Source organism: Furipterus horrens, unplaced genomic scaffold, assembly GCF_987537825.1.
Source record: "Furipterus horrens unplaced genomic scaffold, mFurHor1.1.pri manual_scaffold_7, whole genome shotgun sequence".
Classification (NCBI taxonomy): Eukaryota; Metazoa; Chordata; class Mammalia; order Chiroptera; family Furipteridae; genus Furipterus; species Furipterus horrens.
Genome location: NW_028327177.1, coordinates 42,350,598 through 42,368,510, shown reverse-complemented (window position 1 = coordinate 42,368,510; position 17,913 = coordinate 42,350,598). Strand labels below are relative to the sequence as shown.

The window sequence follows — 17,913 nt, the reverse complement described above, 5'->3', positions numbered from 1 at the left end:
TTGTATCAAAGTAAATCTAGGAAAATGCTTGAAATGTGTAAGATTAGTGTCCAAATGCAGCAGGTGGGATCATAAATTTTTTGATATAAAATACGATAAGCATCATGTGTACATGATAATGACATTGTTGGCATTCACTGGACTATACAAAATTCACTTCTTCCATCATAGGTGCTTTCAGTGTGTATTTTAAATACATTTTGGAATTATTTAAAAATTTAGTTGTGTATCATGCAAATACAATAAACTGTGACATGTCTAAAATTGTTATGGCCCCATAATATTTTTTTGGATATTCAAAAATGATTTTACCTAATCTCAGATGAATTTTCATGAAGGCATCCGATCTCCAAAAAATATGATTCAAAGGGATTCTTTCATTTTTTCATGAGGGCCTTGAGCTCAGAGTAAAAAACTAAATAAGCTTCATTTTGAAAAAATAGTCATGTCATTGTCATTGATGACAGTCTAATGAAAGGAAAAAGACAGAGGAAGGCAGGGATGATAAGGATGTTTTTCTTTTTTTAATACTATTTTTAGCACTGCCAGTCTGGAATTATTGTTTTAAATATGTTACACTAAGCCAATCATTTTACTAAAAATAATGATGAATTACTATCATAAAATATAGTATAATAAAATATCTGTCTAGATTTTGTACTATAAAAAGTGATTTAAGAAATAAAGCTCTCCAGCTATGTTTAAAATCCATTTATACTTGAAGTCATAACGCCCAAAGTTATCTTAGTATATTTTTGGAGAAAAGCTGTATAAAACAGTACCTGAAATAGGTATCACAACTCTAGTGATAATGCTGTCCATTACAATGATTGAAAAAGGACATGCAGACTCCTCTAACTGTAAAATGAAGATGAAAATGGAATGAGATGCTTGGGTGAAATGCTCACGGCCTCCTCTTGCTTTGTTTTAGCTTTCAGCCTTGGAAAGGCAGATCTTTGACTTCCTTGGCTTCCAGTGGGCGCCTATTCTTGGAAATTTTCTACATATAATAGTTGTCATATTGGGTTTGTTCGGAACGATTCAGTACAGACCCCGATACATCGTGGTGGTAAGTCTTACTTTTATCACATCCTTTCTTATAAATACTACAAAACTGCTATGAGGAGGTGAATAACTGAAGTTGCTCCCTCAGCTATGATGCAGCATTGCTGTTCTAGACCTCACATACTGAATTCTGTTAAGAGATGGTTGTCTGTGGAAAAGATGACACTGAATGTTTACAATTACAGCAAAGCAGCATGACTGTAAATTTGAGACTCGCAGTGTTAACTAAATTCAAGTATCACAAGGAATTATTTTTTTAATTTGAAGTGGGGTTTGGGTAGATAGAGGAAAAGGTTCATTGAGGTCTTGATGTTATAATGAGATGTAAATATACATTAACTGTCACTCCAATTGACATGTATCACCCTACAAAGTTAATCTACCTAGCTGTAACTGTTTGCTAACTGAAAACAATAATGTAATATAATTTTAATTGATCTAGTACATTACAAATGCATGTACTAAAGGTTATTTAGTACACACCTCTGATGTATTTTTATGGTGTATTATTGAACATTTCTCCGTTTTGTGAAGAGAAATTTAGAACATGAATCCATACTCCAAACTACGTCAGACAGGGTTAGCACACTCTCCTTTGTAAGACAGTTGAACAAGGTGTAAGTGGTGATCCACAGTAAAATGGAAGTTATTCACAGTAATTAGTTTTTTATAAAAGGAAGGTAATATTTTAGGCTACATGTATAACAAGGTTGTAAGAAACAACAAGCATCAATAAATAATTGTAAATAGAAGTGACATGCTCTAAAATGCTCAGTGAGCCTGAATTAATATACAGTATTCAATAGAATTACTAAATCTTTCCTTGTAATATAGTAATATTGCCTCATTAGAAGAAAACCTAGACTTTAAAATATGCCATCTTTCCATTTTGACTTAATCCAATCACATTTATAGGAAAGAATAAAGTTAAAAATTGTTCTGTAAATGCATTAGTTCTGTATTTTGAATCTCAAAATTGGCTTTTTGGTATCTTCCATCATGTCCCAGAGGTGAGGTCGGTGGCCCACAGCATGGACTCTGTACTCAAAATGGCTGCCCTGGGGTGCAAGGCAGTGACTGATGTCACTCAGCTGGCAGGAGCTAACAATGCTTGCTCTAGATTTCTTATCTGGGTGGTAGACTCTGATAAGCCATGGTATAATATCTAGAAAGGTGTTTCATGGAGTTGGACTTGCAATATAAGATGCTTTGCTATGCACAATATCAAATATTATCGGATTTTATGTTCTTGTTTGTTGCTATGAACACAGAGCACTCTTACTATTATGAACTTTTTATTTTATGGTGTTGGTGTTCTGCTGAAGCACAAAATGCCAGTTGGCTATGAAGCTGATGGCTTCTATGGAATGAAGTTGTTGGTATACATTAGTGACATTAACTAGTCCTATTGCTTTTACCCTCTAAACCTTAGTTCCTCATACTCTTCACACAACTGTCTATGCTGAGGCATCTACATGCTCTTTCCTACATATGGACTTCTTGCTTCCATTCAACCTTCCTCCCTTCCAATGTGTCCTTTGCACTTTTCCCGAGCTATTGGCTTAAGCCTTCACTAACTCTCAACAGGATAAAATATAAGAAAAACCCCGGTTGACCAGCCTGACCAAACTCAGGTCTCACAATCAGGTTTTCCTCCTTCCTCCTTTATTCTTTTATTCCTTTCTTCTCCCTTTCCTCTCATCCTTCTTCCCTTTTTTCTTTAATTTCCCTCCTTTCTTTTTATTTATCTATTCATGTAAATCTTATACGTTGAGTTTTTGCTATGTATTTGGCATTGTTTTAGGTGTGGGGTATATTGGTGAGCAAACACAAACAAATATTCTGTCTTCCTGGGTTCTTAAGTCGAGTGTGGGGAAGTGGGCCTTTATCAAATAATCATCCACATAAATGATAAATTATAACTGGGACAAGGAGCACATGTGCCATAAGATGTATAATGTGAACATCCATCTGACCCTGCAGAAGTGAATGCAGTATGAGTTTAAGTTCTCCAAGGAAGAAGGGACTGGAGGGATTCTGGGCAGGGAGGACTACAAGGCACATAGTAGGATGTCAATGGCACTAGTTCCCATTCATTCATTAAGCATTTATTGAGAACCTACTATGCTTTGATAGGGTTGGATAAATAGAAAAGAATGTAAATTATAGCATCCCTGCTCTCCAGGAGCTTATTAAGAATAACCTCAGCATTCTGGACCCTCCATTTCTACCTGCTCTCCAGCCTCTCACATGTGTAGCCTTTCTGGGTGTTTGTGCCCAGCTCTAGCAACATTTTTTCCTTCACATGCACACTTCTTCCCACACACTACCTCGTGCCAACCACACTGAATGATTTGTGCTTTCCTGAGACCATAAGCTGTTGTTCGCCTTCTCAGTTTGTACATGCCTGGAACGCCATATGCTCCTTACCTACTTGGGCAGTGGGATAAGTGTCCCTTCCTCTCTGCTTCTTTAGATCCTGCTGACTCTTTCTGTCCTAGCTCTCTATACAGTCCCCATCCTTGCCTCCAGCCCATCTCACCCCATTCAACAGTGTTCTCGCGCCACACAGAACATGCCTATCTATTGCTCTATTCCATGTCTATCCCAGTATGCTTAAGAGTTGATTGAACAAATAACAAATGAATTAAAAGTTATTGGATGAAGTGATTTTTCAGGGTGAACTAGTAAGTGATTTCCAATTCAAGAACATGCCTGAGTTCAACAAGAAAAACTGACCTTCCTGCCTTGCTTATCTCAATCTGATTGTGGATTCAGATGAAAAAATAATATGTGCTACTCTGCCTGCACATATCTCAACTTACTTTTTTCCAAACATTATAAGATCTTAGGCTCCTGCCACTGTAATTAAGGAGGTCCCACAGTACAAACTTATCAGAAAAACTCACCTAAATTACAAAATGAAAGAGTAATAATGCCCCTTAAATACCATAACTACTGAAAAGGTATAATTTACTAGTTCTATATGTATTTTTAGAATGCACAAAAAAGTTTGTTTTATAGTACTCTTTTACTGATTAAAATTTATTTTAGCTATGATGCAAGGTAGGATATATACATGAGGGAATACTAAGTTTAATTGAAGAGTTTGAATGCACCTTTTGTGTTTCTTTAGCTAGAGACAAAATGAAACCTATTTAGCAGTCATAATTTACTGTTCTAGACTCAGCCGTTTACTCCTATGTCAGATATTTGAAAATAGTACTTATTATTTCCAAAATATTTAAATAAATATTATTTCATGGGCAATAAATTAATTCAATCAAGCAGTTTTAGATCAATTTAAATGTAGAAACTTAGCTAATTTAACATTTTTTTAAATAAAGATTAACTTTGAAGTTAAAACTAACTGAAAATTGCCTTTAAAATTTTAAAGAGAGCCAAGTAAATTTTCTAGGACCACCATTGATTTATTTGGACTTCTATGCCAATGTTCATGTGCAAAGGATAGCAACTGGCTTTAATTTAAATTGTTATGGAGGAAAATTTCCCTACTATGTCATTATACATCTTCTTCCTGAGCTACTGCTCAATATAATAGTTATGAGTGTTAGGTTCCCATTTAATTGGTGCCAGATTTAAATCCTCCTCCACCAATTATTGGCTTTGGATACTTGGAACATTTGTTTGCTTTCTTTGTACAATAGTTTATTTGTAAAAACCTGATTCATAGCTGTTTTTAAGAATTATGTAAAGTTTGTGACTTGCTTAGCATAACCTAATAAAGTAAGTGCTTAATAAATAATTGAGCTGTTTAATGTTTAATGTCTTCTTTTCTTTCTAACCTATTGTACATAGTATTTTATCTGATTGATATACATATGAATGAATGAATGGGCTTTCTGGTAATTGGAAAGCAAACAAGGTCAGGAAGTAAAAATAAATCATGTTATAGACTAATTGCTTGTTGACAAAGAAGCAGACCGCAAGACTTCTAAAGTTCATTTCAATTTTTAAGATGCAAAAAAAATCCTCATAAAACTGGGAAGTATTTACAAAGCCACATAGAACATATGAACTTAAAAAATCTTTATAGTTTTTGTCTGTGTGAATTAGGATTTAAATTATGTATGCTAAACTTAAAGTAGGATAAGTAAATAGGTAGATAAATGATAGATAATTATAGAGTGACTTTGCTTTTGTTTTCTGTGTTTGTCTTTTACATTGAGAAGTTAAGTGCTCTATCCTGCAAGTGCATTTATCTAGATATACGATATGTAGGCATGCCCCATGCTAATCAAAGAGTACTTGTTAGAAATAGAGCTTTGTCTCTTTTTGTATTCTTCTTTCAATTGGATTATAAATAAAATAACCCACATCAAAAAAGAATATATATGTTGTCCTAACACTTCTTGCCTAAGTAAAAATATTTATGGATGTGTTTGTATTGCTAAGGATTTCTTTCTCTTTACTCCATGTAAAGACTTGTGTCTCAGGTGCACAGTGAGGTATATAGTTTTCATCTCATGACAATCCAGAAGTTAATCATACAAATTATCTTTGTATTAGGAGAAAGAAACTTACATTGTTGCTTTAAAAATTGATGTTCATATCATGCAAACACATTAATCACAAAATACAAAAGAAACCTTCATTCCCAAAACATTGACAGTTATAGAATACATGTGAATGAAGTCAATTTTTGGTAAGCTAGCAATTGAGTGAATTGATCATTTGATAAATTGCAAAATTTGGTGAAGTGTTAACTCTCAAACTAATCTAGAGTCCTTTTCTTAACATTCTTAAAAATAAAGCCTACCATGCAATCCTTAAGCACCCCAGCTCTGGAGTCAAACTGTTCAAGTTTCTCTCCCAATGGTGACATGAAGTAATAAAGTGATCCCCTCTCTACCTCCGTTTTAATATGATGACTGAATGGATTGATCTATGTGAAGTGCTTAGCACAGTACCAGGAACACAGAAAGCATCATAGTATTCACTCTTGTTACTAACAATTTAGCAGCTGGTAGTTGAAATATGTTCACACTGGGACTTTTATCTCTGAAAGTTCAGAAGTGGCATCAATAGTACAGCTGGTGAGAGATCCTACACTTCAATCACTACACTGGTGCTCTGATTTTTAAATATAGTTTTATAATGCAATTGTTATAACTATGAGTTGATTGACATTCCTAAAAATATACTTACAGGTTAGGTTTGTAGTCCTAAAAATTAAAGATCATATGACTTTGCAATTAATTCAGTTTATTTCTTCCTTTAGTCTTGATTTAGTTTATGTCCTTTCTTAACTTTATTAGTGGCTTTTTTTATTATTTAGTGGTGTGCAATCTCTTTCATTCTAATATACTCATAATTAGATTTATTTAGAATGAAAAATATCAGATACCAGATCCCATCTTATTAGCAACAGTTTTAAAATGGTTATGGTTACTGTGACTTGATCAGTTTGCAGAGTATCCATTGCAGAAGTAATTTAGCTATTTTCAATATTCATGGGAACATTTTTTAGTTCAAAAAAGTGTTTCAATACAGTTGGCACATTTTTAAAATGTCTAAGTTCACTCATACTAAGAAGATACTACTAATAGAAGATATCAACAGAGAATCAATATTCTGCAAATACTAAAAGCTTCAATATATTGTTTAACTTATTTTAACTTTTTAACATATTTTCAACTTCTCTAAATTTCCAGTGATTTTGAGACCTTAACTCATTATTTTAATTGCATTATTTAAAAAGAAAACAAGTAAAACTTGTTCTCCATAAAGAAAGTAGATGAGATATCAAATGTACACAATTATAGAACTATACAACTACATGTGATTATTTTGAAAGCCTTTTAAAAATCATAAATAACAGAAAGACTCAATGTGTAAATTAAATTCTATAAATAGCTTAAAGCCTCTGACAAGATTTATAATTGGAACATGGCTATTTTATACAGGGTTTAAAATTTATAATTATATTATTTGACACAGCATAGAATAAGCTAATGAAATTATTTCTATATTTATTTTAATTTGACATACCATGTGATGATTATAATCACTGATAGGAAGCAATAATTTAATTAGTATGCTCCTTTAAGAAATTAAGAATTGATAGATTTTTGTGGTCAATTAAAATGAATGAGCAAACCATTGTATCTGATCTGTTAATAGTGTTCCCATGGTAAGGACCATTCTCAGTCATCTAAGCTGACTTATATGTCAGTTTTCTGGGCCTTAGTTTCTCCATCTACATACATAAATGACTGGATGAATAGAGCCCTTTGACCTCTTCCATTAATTAAAACTGACTAATATACTCAAGGATGGCATTTCCTAGTATATACTACATTAACAAAACTAATTAATCAGTAAGGCTAGCATATTTAGAGTTTGTTCGTTGTGATTATTATTAAATCTGTTATTCATTTGCTCATTTTTAATCCTATTTATTATTTCTGTGCTTTTAAAAGATATTTTACATGATTATATTATATTGTAAGATTATATTAGAGGTATACATTTCACTCTTAATAAAATATCATAGTATAACAGGTGAAAGTTTGTTAATTTTACTCCACACATCCATTTTCAAACATGAGTCTCATTTAAGGAGATGGAAGTGATAGATTTTGCCTAATATTTCTAAAATCTTGACAATTTAATATTATAACTAAAAACTGGATGAATAGACAGCCACCAAAACTTTGCATATTTGCATTTCCTGGAAAAACTATTACCCAGAAAACAAAAATCAAGTCAATGCTTGGATTTAACCTGTATCTGCAAGCCAGCAAAACACTTTAAAAATAAATCTAGCTTTATTGGCATCTACTAAAAGCAGTAGAAACTATTGGATTTTTAATTTCTAGAGATCTTAGGGGACCTCATAAGGAGCACTCTTTTCTGAGCATGCCCTGTTTCTTCCCAGAAGACAGACTTATTGACATTTTGTTACTGATTTATTTAGTATACATGCCTTTCATCTCCGCATTTTTCTTCTTTTTTCCCCCACCCTCTCGCTCTCTCTCTAGTATACAGTATGGACTGCCCTCTGGGTCACCTGGAATGTGTTCATTATCTGCTTTTATTTGGAAGTAGGTGGGCTCTCTAAGGTAAGTTTATCATGCTTTTAAAATACACTTTAGAAAGAGTACACTAATAAATAATTATCATGACTATGTATTATTATATATATAAGTAGAATAATCTAAGTAACATTACACATGGAATAATAATAATAAATGAGTCTGGATACCATTCAGGAAGGAGTGATCTTGGGAGAGTGTTAATATAATGGAACTCCCAAACAATGGCCTGATGTTTAGTTTGGTAAGCTGTAGTGGAACTCAGCCTCCAACATATCCTCATGTCTACTTTAAAAGGCCTAGCATGGCAATGTCCACAGCACCAAATGTTAAGTGAAAAAATGGTTTTGAATATTCTTCTTTTTGAACTTGGAAAATAAATTAAGACATCAATGTAACAAATATGAATAGCAAGGCTCTACCTTTGCTTCAATACTAATTCTAAAAAAAAAAAAAAAAAACTGTGACAAAGAATGACATCTATAGATATTTAAGTGGAGCATGCATTAACTAACAAATGTGGTGATCCCTATTTTGAAACACTGATCAAACAGAAGAGTTGTCTTAAAGATCATGATATGAATATTATTTCTGTCTGTCTCGAACCAATAGCAGCAGACCACACAATTTTTATTATGACTCTGCACAACTGTCTTTAGATTGCCACCCAAACGTAAAGCGTCTTGGAGTGTTTCTAGTTTTGTTTCTTAAGCATATTTCTCACAAACCAGAACAATTTTCACTTGTAGGAATTGAAGAAGCTCAGCAGTATAACAACAAAAGAATAAGAAAGCTATAATTATTTTTTTAGATTTTTCTTATCAACTCTATTTATGCTCATTCTATAGTCTCAACTTTTCTAAGTAACACAATGGTCTTCTACTAGCATTTGTGGTTTCGAGCTTAGAATATCTGCCTTGCCCAACACAGATGTCTTTAGAATTGTTAGGCTCTGTTGAAGTCCATGTGGAAACAAAGAATTTTTTATTGAGCCAAGCAGCAAAAATCCCTAAAGGATTTTCTCCAGAACCTCCAAAGGTGGTTACCCTTTGTTCTACATTATAATAACTTTATAATTAGAACTTGTCATCATTTTCTCATATTGGAAAATGTACCAGGAACCAGAAATGACATTTCTAATACTGAGTTCATACAAATTCCTAATTCTACCTTAAATATTTATGCCATTAATCACCTTTCACAACTAATTTCTAAGACAGAAAAAAAAAACTTAAATCAATGCCCAGTTATCATCCATAACATGCAGATTAGAAAGCAATTTTTAAATGCAAATCTTATGAATAATATAATTATAAATAATAAGCATAGCATTTTCAACACATAGCATTTTGTATCTTGTGATTGGAATAGTCATTTTCAATCATAATTCATTTCACTGCATAGAAATTCTCTTTTATTTTCTTCCATATAAATCAATTTAGAATATATTAGAGGAATTTTTATCCTGTGGCATTGGCATCATAATGTGTTGAAAGAAGACTGAATTTCAAATCATAAGTCTTGTTCAAATCTTGTCATTAGCCCTTATTAACTATGGGCCCTTAGGCAAATCACTTAACCCCACTGAGTCTCTGTGAAATGTAAAAACAGGACCAGCTTTGCCAATAGTGGTAGTAAATATAATTGTTGGATTTTTAGCATTATTTTAAGTGTTTCACATGTGGTAACTCAGGTAAGCTTCCAAACAACCCTGTGACGTTATAAAAAATAATAATAATAATAATGACATTCATTTGCTCCACACAAGTCTGATTTTTTCCTCTTCTCCAAATTACTTTCAGAAACTTTTTCTAATATCAGTGTGCATGTGAGGGTTTTTTTTTCATATTTCTTTGGGTACAAAATTATTAAAAATGGATGTAACAGTATTGGTTACTTGTTTTATTACCTATTAAAATACTGTTAAGCCATCAGTCAAGTATGCCAGGCATTAAAAGGAAAGATAACTCCAAAAGGAGCATCGTAAAGATTTTCTGTTGGTCTCTTTACCACCTCAAAGGCTGGTGACATTTCCTTGGTTAGCCAGTTTAGCCTCAATTCCAATTTGTAGGAAGTCTATTCTGGAAAACAGAGCAAAGTTAAGGGCTGCAGACCCTCTGCCAGGTTGGGCTTCATAAGAAATTCCTCATCCATATGTGCTGGTTCATCTAACTTTTCAGAGCTCGCCATCTCCTGTTTGTTCATGAAGACATTTCTTGTAACTACCCACTTGGATATATTAATAGAAGCCTCCTTATACCTTGATTTTGGCCCAAAATATTTATTCAAAAATAGTGAATCTTCCTCCAAACACTGGATTCAGATTAATTTCCATAAAAATTCATTTGGGTGTTACTCCAATGACAAGCATTACCAAACCCTTCTTATTAACTAGAAGTATACATTCCTGTGGGCACGAGCAGTCATACATCTGGCCTGTTGTGGGGATTCTTGAGCATAGTCTCCAGATTTTCCCTTTGTTGTTATCTCACCTGCCAGCCAGCTCTTCATTGTGTTTGTTCCTGTGATCTTGGGGGAAATGATTCATTTTCAGAACTTGAAGAAAATAAGTGTAATATTATTTTCAGAAATATGTACATGTTTGGCGGGGTCAGGATGACTATGGGTAGCTAACCAAAGATTCCTGACATAATCTACTGGGGCCTCAGTTTCCTTTTCTGCAAAAGGAGAAAAACCACAGCACTAATTTTACTGAATTGATGAAAGAATTACATAACTCATACAAGTGACTTCAGATCTTGGCATATTGTGAGGTTTCAGTAAATGGTAGTTCTTATAATTACCATCAACATCATCATCTTTATTATTAATGAAAAAATTAACAGGCTTCATCCTGAAGTCCTTTGAGACATATGTTAATTCGCAAGAGCTGTAAAAGGAGATAATGTGGGACTGAGTGACTTGCTTAAAAAATAAGTAACAGCCCCTTGTGATAGCACCTCAGATCTTCATATTAACTTCACAACTGTAACACTATTAATTAAATCTTTTCTTTCAACATGTAAATAGCTTTTTTGAAATACTTCTAAAGCTAGATTCCCCTAGTGTCCCGACTGCTCTCCCTGGGAGAACTTTATGCATCTTTAGAAGTCTCCAAGGCTGTTTTTCTCGCCACACTTGAAGATCACCAAGGGCACAATTAATAAGTTATTGCTGCTTCTTTGGAAGTTGCAAGACTTGAAATCATTTTTTCTTCTCCCTAGGAATACATTCAGAATGTAAATATATGAAAACCCAACTCATTGGCTACGTTTAAAGATACTGAAAAGTAAGTTATGTTGAGAATTCAAGTTGTACTTTTTAATTCCAAAGAACTTAGTCTGTTGCCTTATGGCATCTTTTATTTTTCTCCAAATTGTAAAAACTTGAGGCTAATATTTCTCCTAATTGATTTTTGTGGAAAGATGTGTTGATCTTACACATTAGTGATCCTACAGAATATTCAGTATGTCACATACACATAGAATTCAGCATGTGTATAGCCGTACATGAGCATAACTGAGACATAAAAAAAAATGTAAAGAAATCCTAGGAAGATTTATCTTATATTAATCATGAACTTTGATTAAAGGCCTTCTAACAACTCACAGGCAGGGAACAGGGAAGGAGATGGACTCTTACTGACTTCCTACTCTGTCCAGCTGCTTTACCTTGCCTTCACACAAAAGGAAAACCTACCTACATTTGTTTCTCTTTGTCATGTTTTAACGATTGTATTTTTTCCATACTGACCTGATTTGTGGGTATTTTGACTCTTAAATAGAGTTAAACCATTTCCCCCAAATGGCAATAATATGTCTTCTTTTGGCTCACATTGACACCATTGTTCATGAGGGTGCTCTTCTCTTGCAAGAATCTTCAGTTGACTATTACACCTGCAAAGCCAGACAGGGCGAGATTATTTTTGCAAGGTTTATTCTTATTATCTAGCCAGAATTATTCCTCTATACTTACTGGGAAAATTCTCTTCCCTGATCAACAGTCATCTTCCTTCAAGGTTAGATTCTTCCACCATCTTTGGCTTTGGGCATTTCCTTTCAAGTAGGAAAATTTCAGACCGTCAATTCAGTTCTCTACAGAACAATTGCATAGGAAGCAGAACTCTCAGGTCCCCTGAGCTGTGCACTATCCATCTATTATTTTTATAAACATTCTAACTAGTTTTGTGTCTCAAAAATTCTTTTTCTGATGGCAGTTTCAAACAAAATCAATGATGTATAGTATATTTCTTTTATTTAAATAAAACTTGCTGAATCTAGTAATGAGTTTTAAACTTAAATTTATCTCTTTCTTTGGATGATTTCTTCCTGTATGGATGTTTTTCAAAAGGAACCTTGAAATTTGATGTTTAGAGAGGGCTGAAGCTATGTGCAAAGCACCTTTATTCAAGAATAATGTATCAGCAAATGACTGAGAAATAGCATCCTAGAAACCCAGCAGAAGTATGCCTACATTCAAAACTCAAGAATGATATCCTATTTACTATATCATGAAGTAAATGGCATATTTATATCAATGAGACACTTTGGAAAATGCATAAATTCTCTCAGTTTACTAGAATAACAAAATACTACAGATTCTGAACATATTAGTACATATTTATCCTTTTATCCAGAATGAATGTTTTTGTAACATTGACTGAGGGGTGGTGGAGGTGGGAGTGGTATCTATTCAGTTACTAATGATTTGTAAAGGAGGGACCATCATTATCTGCTTCCAGGTCTTAAATCTAAATGAGACCCCAAAACTTATAAAAATGTATGTTTGGGAGTGGCAGGGGGAGGTGGGCACAGGTGGGGGGGGGGGGAGACCAGGACATCTTTAATAGTGTAAACAATAAACTTTAAAAAATTATGTTTGGTTCCTACACAATTCTTTTCCAAAATGATGCAATTTTGGTCTTTAAAAAAATAACAGGGCAGCATAAATATGGTTATGCATTTCTTACTCCAAACAACAAGTTATACCTTTCCTTTGGCATGGGCTACATGAACACAATTTATGAAAATAGTATCCTCAGTAACCTTTCCTGAATGTGAGACCTTTGTTTTCCCCTGTAGCTTCTATTCCATAGCAACAAAAATTACAAGCAAGTTTAAATTTAGTGTTATGTTTCTCATAAATTTCATCAAATATATTTTGAACACCTTTGCTCCAAAAATATAATTTGCTGCTTCATTACAGTCCAATGACACATAGAAACCACAGTATACCACTAAGTAAGTGCTGCAATGTAGGTGGCATTAGGAAAGTTTTAATCAGAAATTAGTGATAATCTTACAGCTTTCTGTAGGGATTCAAATAGTTTTCAAAAGAGCCTATAGATATATTACTCTGTCAACAATAAGACCTGCCTATGCACATATAATTGAATAGAGAGAGAAACATTGTTGCTATTGATATTTTATAGTTTACTTCTTTAATGAAAACATGCCTGATTTCTTTTTTGCCTTCCAACACATTTAAAATTGATATACATCATATAAAGCTTATGTCACTTCCACCTCATAAGGTGAACCACTTTCCACTCCAGGTCCCCTTCTATGCCCTAGTGGGGTGGGTGTGCATGCGACCATCACACCTGCATACTGTGAAATTGCTGCCCGTACAGCAAAGCTTCCAGGAGCCCCTGCACCTTGCCACAGAAGCTCTGCAGTGCACGGCCTGTCCTTGTAATTCCTCCACCTCCTGCTCCAGGGCAGAGGACCTCTCTGGGACACCTCTCTGCTCAGGGCCTAGGCCTCCTCCGGAACTTGCTCCCTGTCCCCACTTCCTGTAATCTCGTGCCCTGTCCAGAGAGGCCTGGTCCTCGGGCAAGTTCTTCAGTACATGTCCTTCCCGTGATGCCAAGTTAACAAGCAGATTTTCAACATTTGATATTCTTCTTCAAATACTGAGTGAATCCTTTAGTTTGGACACTTCTTTAGAGAGTTTTTGTTCCATTCCCTGCTTATGTTAAAATATATTTTTGTAAATTTAAGCTCTGTCAAATTCTGTCAAAGCTTTATCTATGAGTTTAATTTCTATGGACAGCTCTTCCAACTTCTAGTCATTCTACTATTCTAAGGCACAGCGTCCTTTGCTCCCTCTGAGAGAACCCTCCAGAAGAAAAAGGCTCCCCAAGTAACATGCCACCAGGACATCAGGCTAAAGTTGGCCCAAGGCCAAAGGTCTTCAGGCCATGGCCCCACCAGCAACTTGGCACAGTGACTCATCAAAGGGGACTGTGCTCTGAATGTCTCCAATCACTGGCAAGGCCCCAGCACCAGGCTACGAACCTCTGACATTTCGGAGCCCACCTCTGACAGAGGGAGCAACCTCAACCTTCACAGACAGCCCCTGGCCTGGCCCCTGTACTGGAAGACAGATTTCCACTGGGCTTGTGGCCTCAGCTTTCTCAAGTCTACATCAAGATGCCCCCTCCTCCTTTTGGGTTGAGGCTGTTCTTCCTGCCCTGTTTCCTGGTAAGGTGAAAAGGGCCACCAGGACTGGTTCTTCCCTTTCTGGCAGTCGGGACACCACCTGGGAGCCAGGGACATGGCCAGGAACAAGGCTTCTAGGAGTCATTGGGGGCTTGTGAGGTCATTCTTCTCACTCTTTGCAACTTCTGGGTTCAGATTCTCTGAGGACGCCCTGGTAATGAGGGTTGGTATGAGATATTTTGCTTCTACCAGGTAGCAACCTCTTCCAGTCACCTCACCTCATGCCCATAGGCAGATGACAAGTCAGGGATCGTCTGGGGACATCTTGGGCCTGGACACCTGGTATGCATATAGGTGGAGTCCTGGAGGTCTGGGAGGGTCCTTTGCTGCTTGGAAGTTCAGAGCTGCAGAGCGTGGATAAAGGGTCTTTGCAGGGGCATGGAAATGCATGTGGCTCTCCCTATGGGTTAGAGGTTTCCCTTGGCTGAGCAAGGAATCCAGTTTCGAAATCACGGAATGAGAGAATAAAGGTGGGCCAGCATACAAGGCTCTCTGAAGGCAGGCTGGGGATTTCTCCTTATGGAATGTGCAGTCAGGTGCAGGAATCTGGCATGGAAAGTGTGCAGGTACACATGGGGGTATGGGGCTCAAATGACCACACTGATTTGACTCTTTTTTCAGAGGTGATATTACTGGGGAGATCTGGGATAGAGAGTGTGCAGGCAGACTGCAAGGGCATGGAAGGGAGGTTCTGACTGGAGATTGGCTGTTGCTGTCTCCTGACAGGGGGATCAACAGCAGAGACCCTGCCTTTAGTGTCCACAGGTAACAGGGGTTTGTGGGCCTCTGATTGCTGGTCCTAGGCTTCCCTTGGCTGAGTGAAGACTTGTCTGTAGACAGCTTGGATGGATGCAGGTTGGTGTCCCAGGTACTCTGCCAGAGGCTGCCCTTTGCCAAGTGGAGAGACCAAAGCAGAGCCCTTGGATTTCAGTTCTGCAAGTTGAGAGACAGCCAGGGTGCTGGTGGATGGTAGTCACTTTGCTCAGTAGGGCATCCAAGGTGAGTAGCTTGGATGAAGGACCCACAGTTGTGTGGACAACCATGAGATACTGATTGTTAGCTGGTGCCTGCTCTTTTTTTAGAGTAGATTCAAGTGCAATAAGATTAAATGTAGGGTCCCCAGTCTGGGCTGGAGCCACAGGAATCTCAGCATGACTGTTCCCTGCTTAAAGTACAAGGGTTAGATCTTGGTTTTAAGGACCCTAGGTAAACCAGAGCACTAGGTACACTGGCTACTGGTCTGTGGTTGCCCTTGACTATGTAGAGTCTATTGAGAGCTTGTATGGAGGTGGGCAGAGGTCGAGGGCACTCTCTGTGTAAGTCAGTAGCTGCCCTCTGTGGAGCAAGTAGTCCAAGGTGGAGACCTCGGGTCTGGGGTCCAGCAGTGGTCCAAGGTTGCCAGGTGTCTGAGTAGGGGCTGGCGGCTGCCCTCTTCTGAACGGGGAGCTAGAGGCAGGACCCTGGGTCAGAGGTCTCAAGGTTGACTGGGTGTCCAGGGACTCTGCCAACCTAGGCGGAACCAGGTTGTGATGCCGAGGTCTGCTTGGGGCCCCTCCCTGGCTGGGTGAGGGTCCCTTGAGCTTGGATTGTGGGTTTCCGACTGCCCCTGGAGAGTGGGCTGAGCAGCCCAGCCAGCCTGACTGCAGGGTGCTGTTGCAGAAGGCAGCAGGTGTCTGTGCACGGACTGGAGAAACAGCAGAGGAGCGTGGAGGCGGACGCCCACACAAAGGTGGCACGCAGGCCCTGGTTGAAGGTCCCAGGGCAGGGTAGAGGGCCACAGGTACTACAAGCACAAGCAAGAAAAGAAGAATGCAAGGCACCGCGGCCCAGCAAGAGTTTCCAAAGGAAAGCCATCTCTCTGCTAAATACTGTTCCTGGACAGCAGCTGGCTTTTATCACCAGCCAGTGTCCAACGGCCTGTAGCAACTAACCGCCCTCTCACACCTCACCCCAGAGCCGCTAGCCAGTCACCAGGCGGCTCTCACTGGGGCCTCTGGACGTCACCAACAATGCTCTCTCTTGTCCCCTACTTGGTGAACGCTGCCCATGCCTTGCCCCTTACAGAGCCTGGCTCCCTCTCCCCTGGCACTGTACCTTTATTTCACAGGCATTAACAACTGGTGTGGGAGGGGGTTCCTGAGAGCAGGCTGTTCCTCACTGGTGTGGGTCGTCCCTAAGGCCCCGCCCCTTTCCAAAGCTCCCCACGGGGAATTCCCTGAGTAGCCTATGATAACCTGACCCTGACGCTTTAAGTGCCCCTTTGCTGCCAGCTTTTCCCATCTGATAGCTGGTTCTATGGGCTGGACCTCAGGGAGAGAGATCAAATGCAAGGTGGGCAGGCTACAAGTGGCCTGGGGCAAGGACAGTGGAGGTAAAACTGCAAGAAGAGGAAGGGTCATCACACCCGAAGGTCCTGAGCAACAGAGAGAGTAGGCTGCCCATCTGAAAACATGGAAGTGCTGTACCTAGACAGCACCCATCCCTTCTATGCAAGTGTCTGCCTCTGCCCCGTGACTGTGGTCATCACTGAAGATTTTAATCCTGCTCACTGCTGTCACCATCCTGTCATCATCCCTGTTGTCATTTTTAATAACTTCTGCATCCCTTCTATACCTGAACTTTCGGTCCTTGACCTCCTTGAGTCCTGTTGCAAACATTGTTGGTATTTTCCCCAGCAGCAATTTTTTAAAATGACAGCTGACATACAATATTATATTAGTTTCAAGTGTACATCATAGTGATTAGATATTTACATAACTTACAAAATGATCATCCTTGATAAATCTAGTACCTATCTGACACCATACGTAGTTATTAAAATATTATTGACTATATTCCTTATGCTGTACTTTACATTCCTATGACTATTTTTATAGCTGGCAATTTGTACTCCCTAATCTCTTCACCCTTTGCACTTGTCCTACCAACCCCCCCCCCATTTGGCAACTATCAGTTTGTTCTTTGTATCTCTGAGTTTGTTTGTTTTGTTTGTTCATTTATTTTGTTTTTTTAGATTCTATATTTACTTTACTTAACATAGTTCCTTTCTTTTTCTCTTGCTCTCTTGTATGTTTATGATTCTCTATAGTGTTGTATTTGGATTTCTTTCTCATTATTTCTTATATATCTCTTGCAGTTTGGTTTGTGGTTGCCATGTACTTCATATATACCAACCTATGGTAATAGTAGTCTACTTTAAGTTGATGGTTGCTTAAGTTTGAACACATTCTAAAATCACTACAATTTTTATTTACAACCTCCATATTTGGTGTTTTATTTTTTATTAC

General features: G+C 37.3%; 1 protein-coding gene across 1 annotated transcript in view; it reads left to right on the top strand.

Moving 5' to 3' along the window:
- The window catches only part of NKAIN3 (sodium/potassium transporting ATPase interacting 3), a 604,361-nt gene that overhangs the window by 279,914 nt on the left and 306,534 nt on the right, over positions 1-17,913 (top strand). Inside the window, exons 2-3 of the mRNA XM_090282831.1 lie at positions 932-1,069; positions 8,070-8,150. Of these exons, the coding sequence (XP_090138957.1) occupies positions 932-1,069; positions 8,070-8,150 (219 nt within the window). The remainder of the gene's footprint in view (positions 1-931; positions 1,070-8,069; positions 8,151-17,913) is intronic.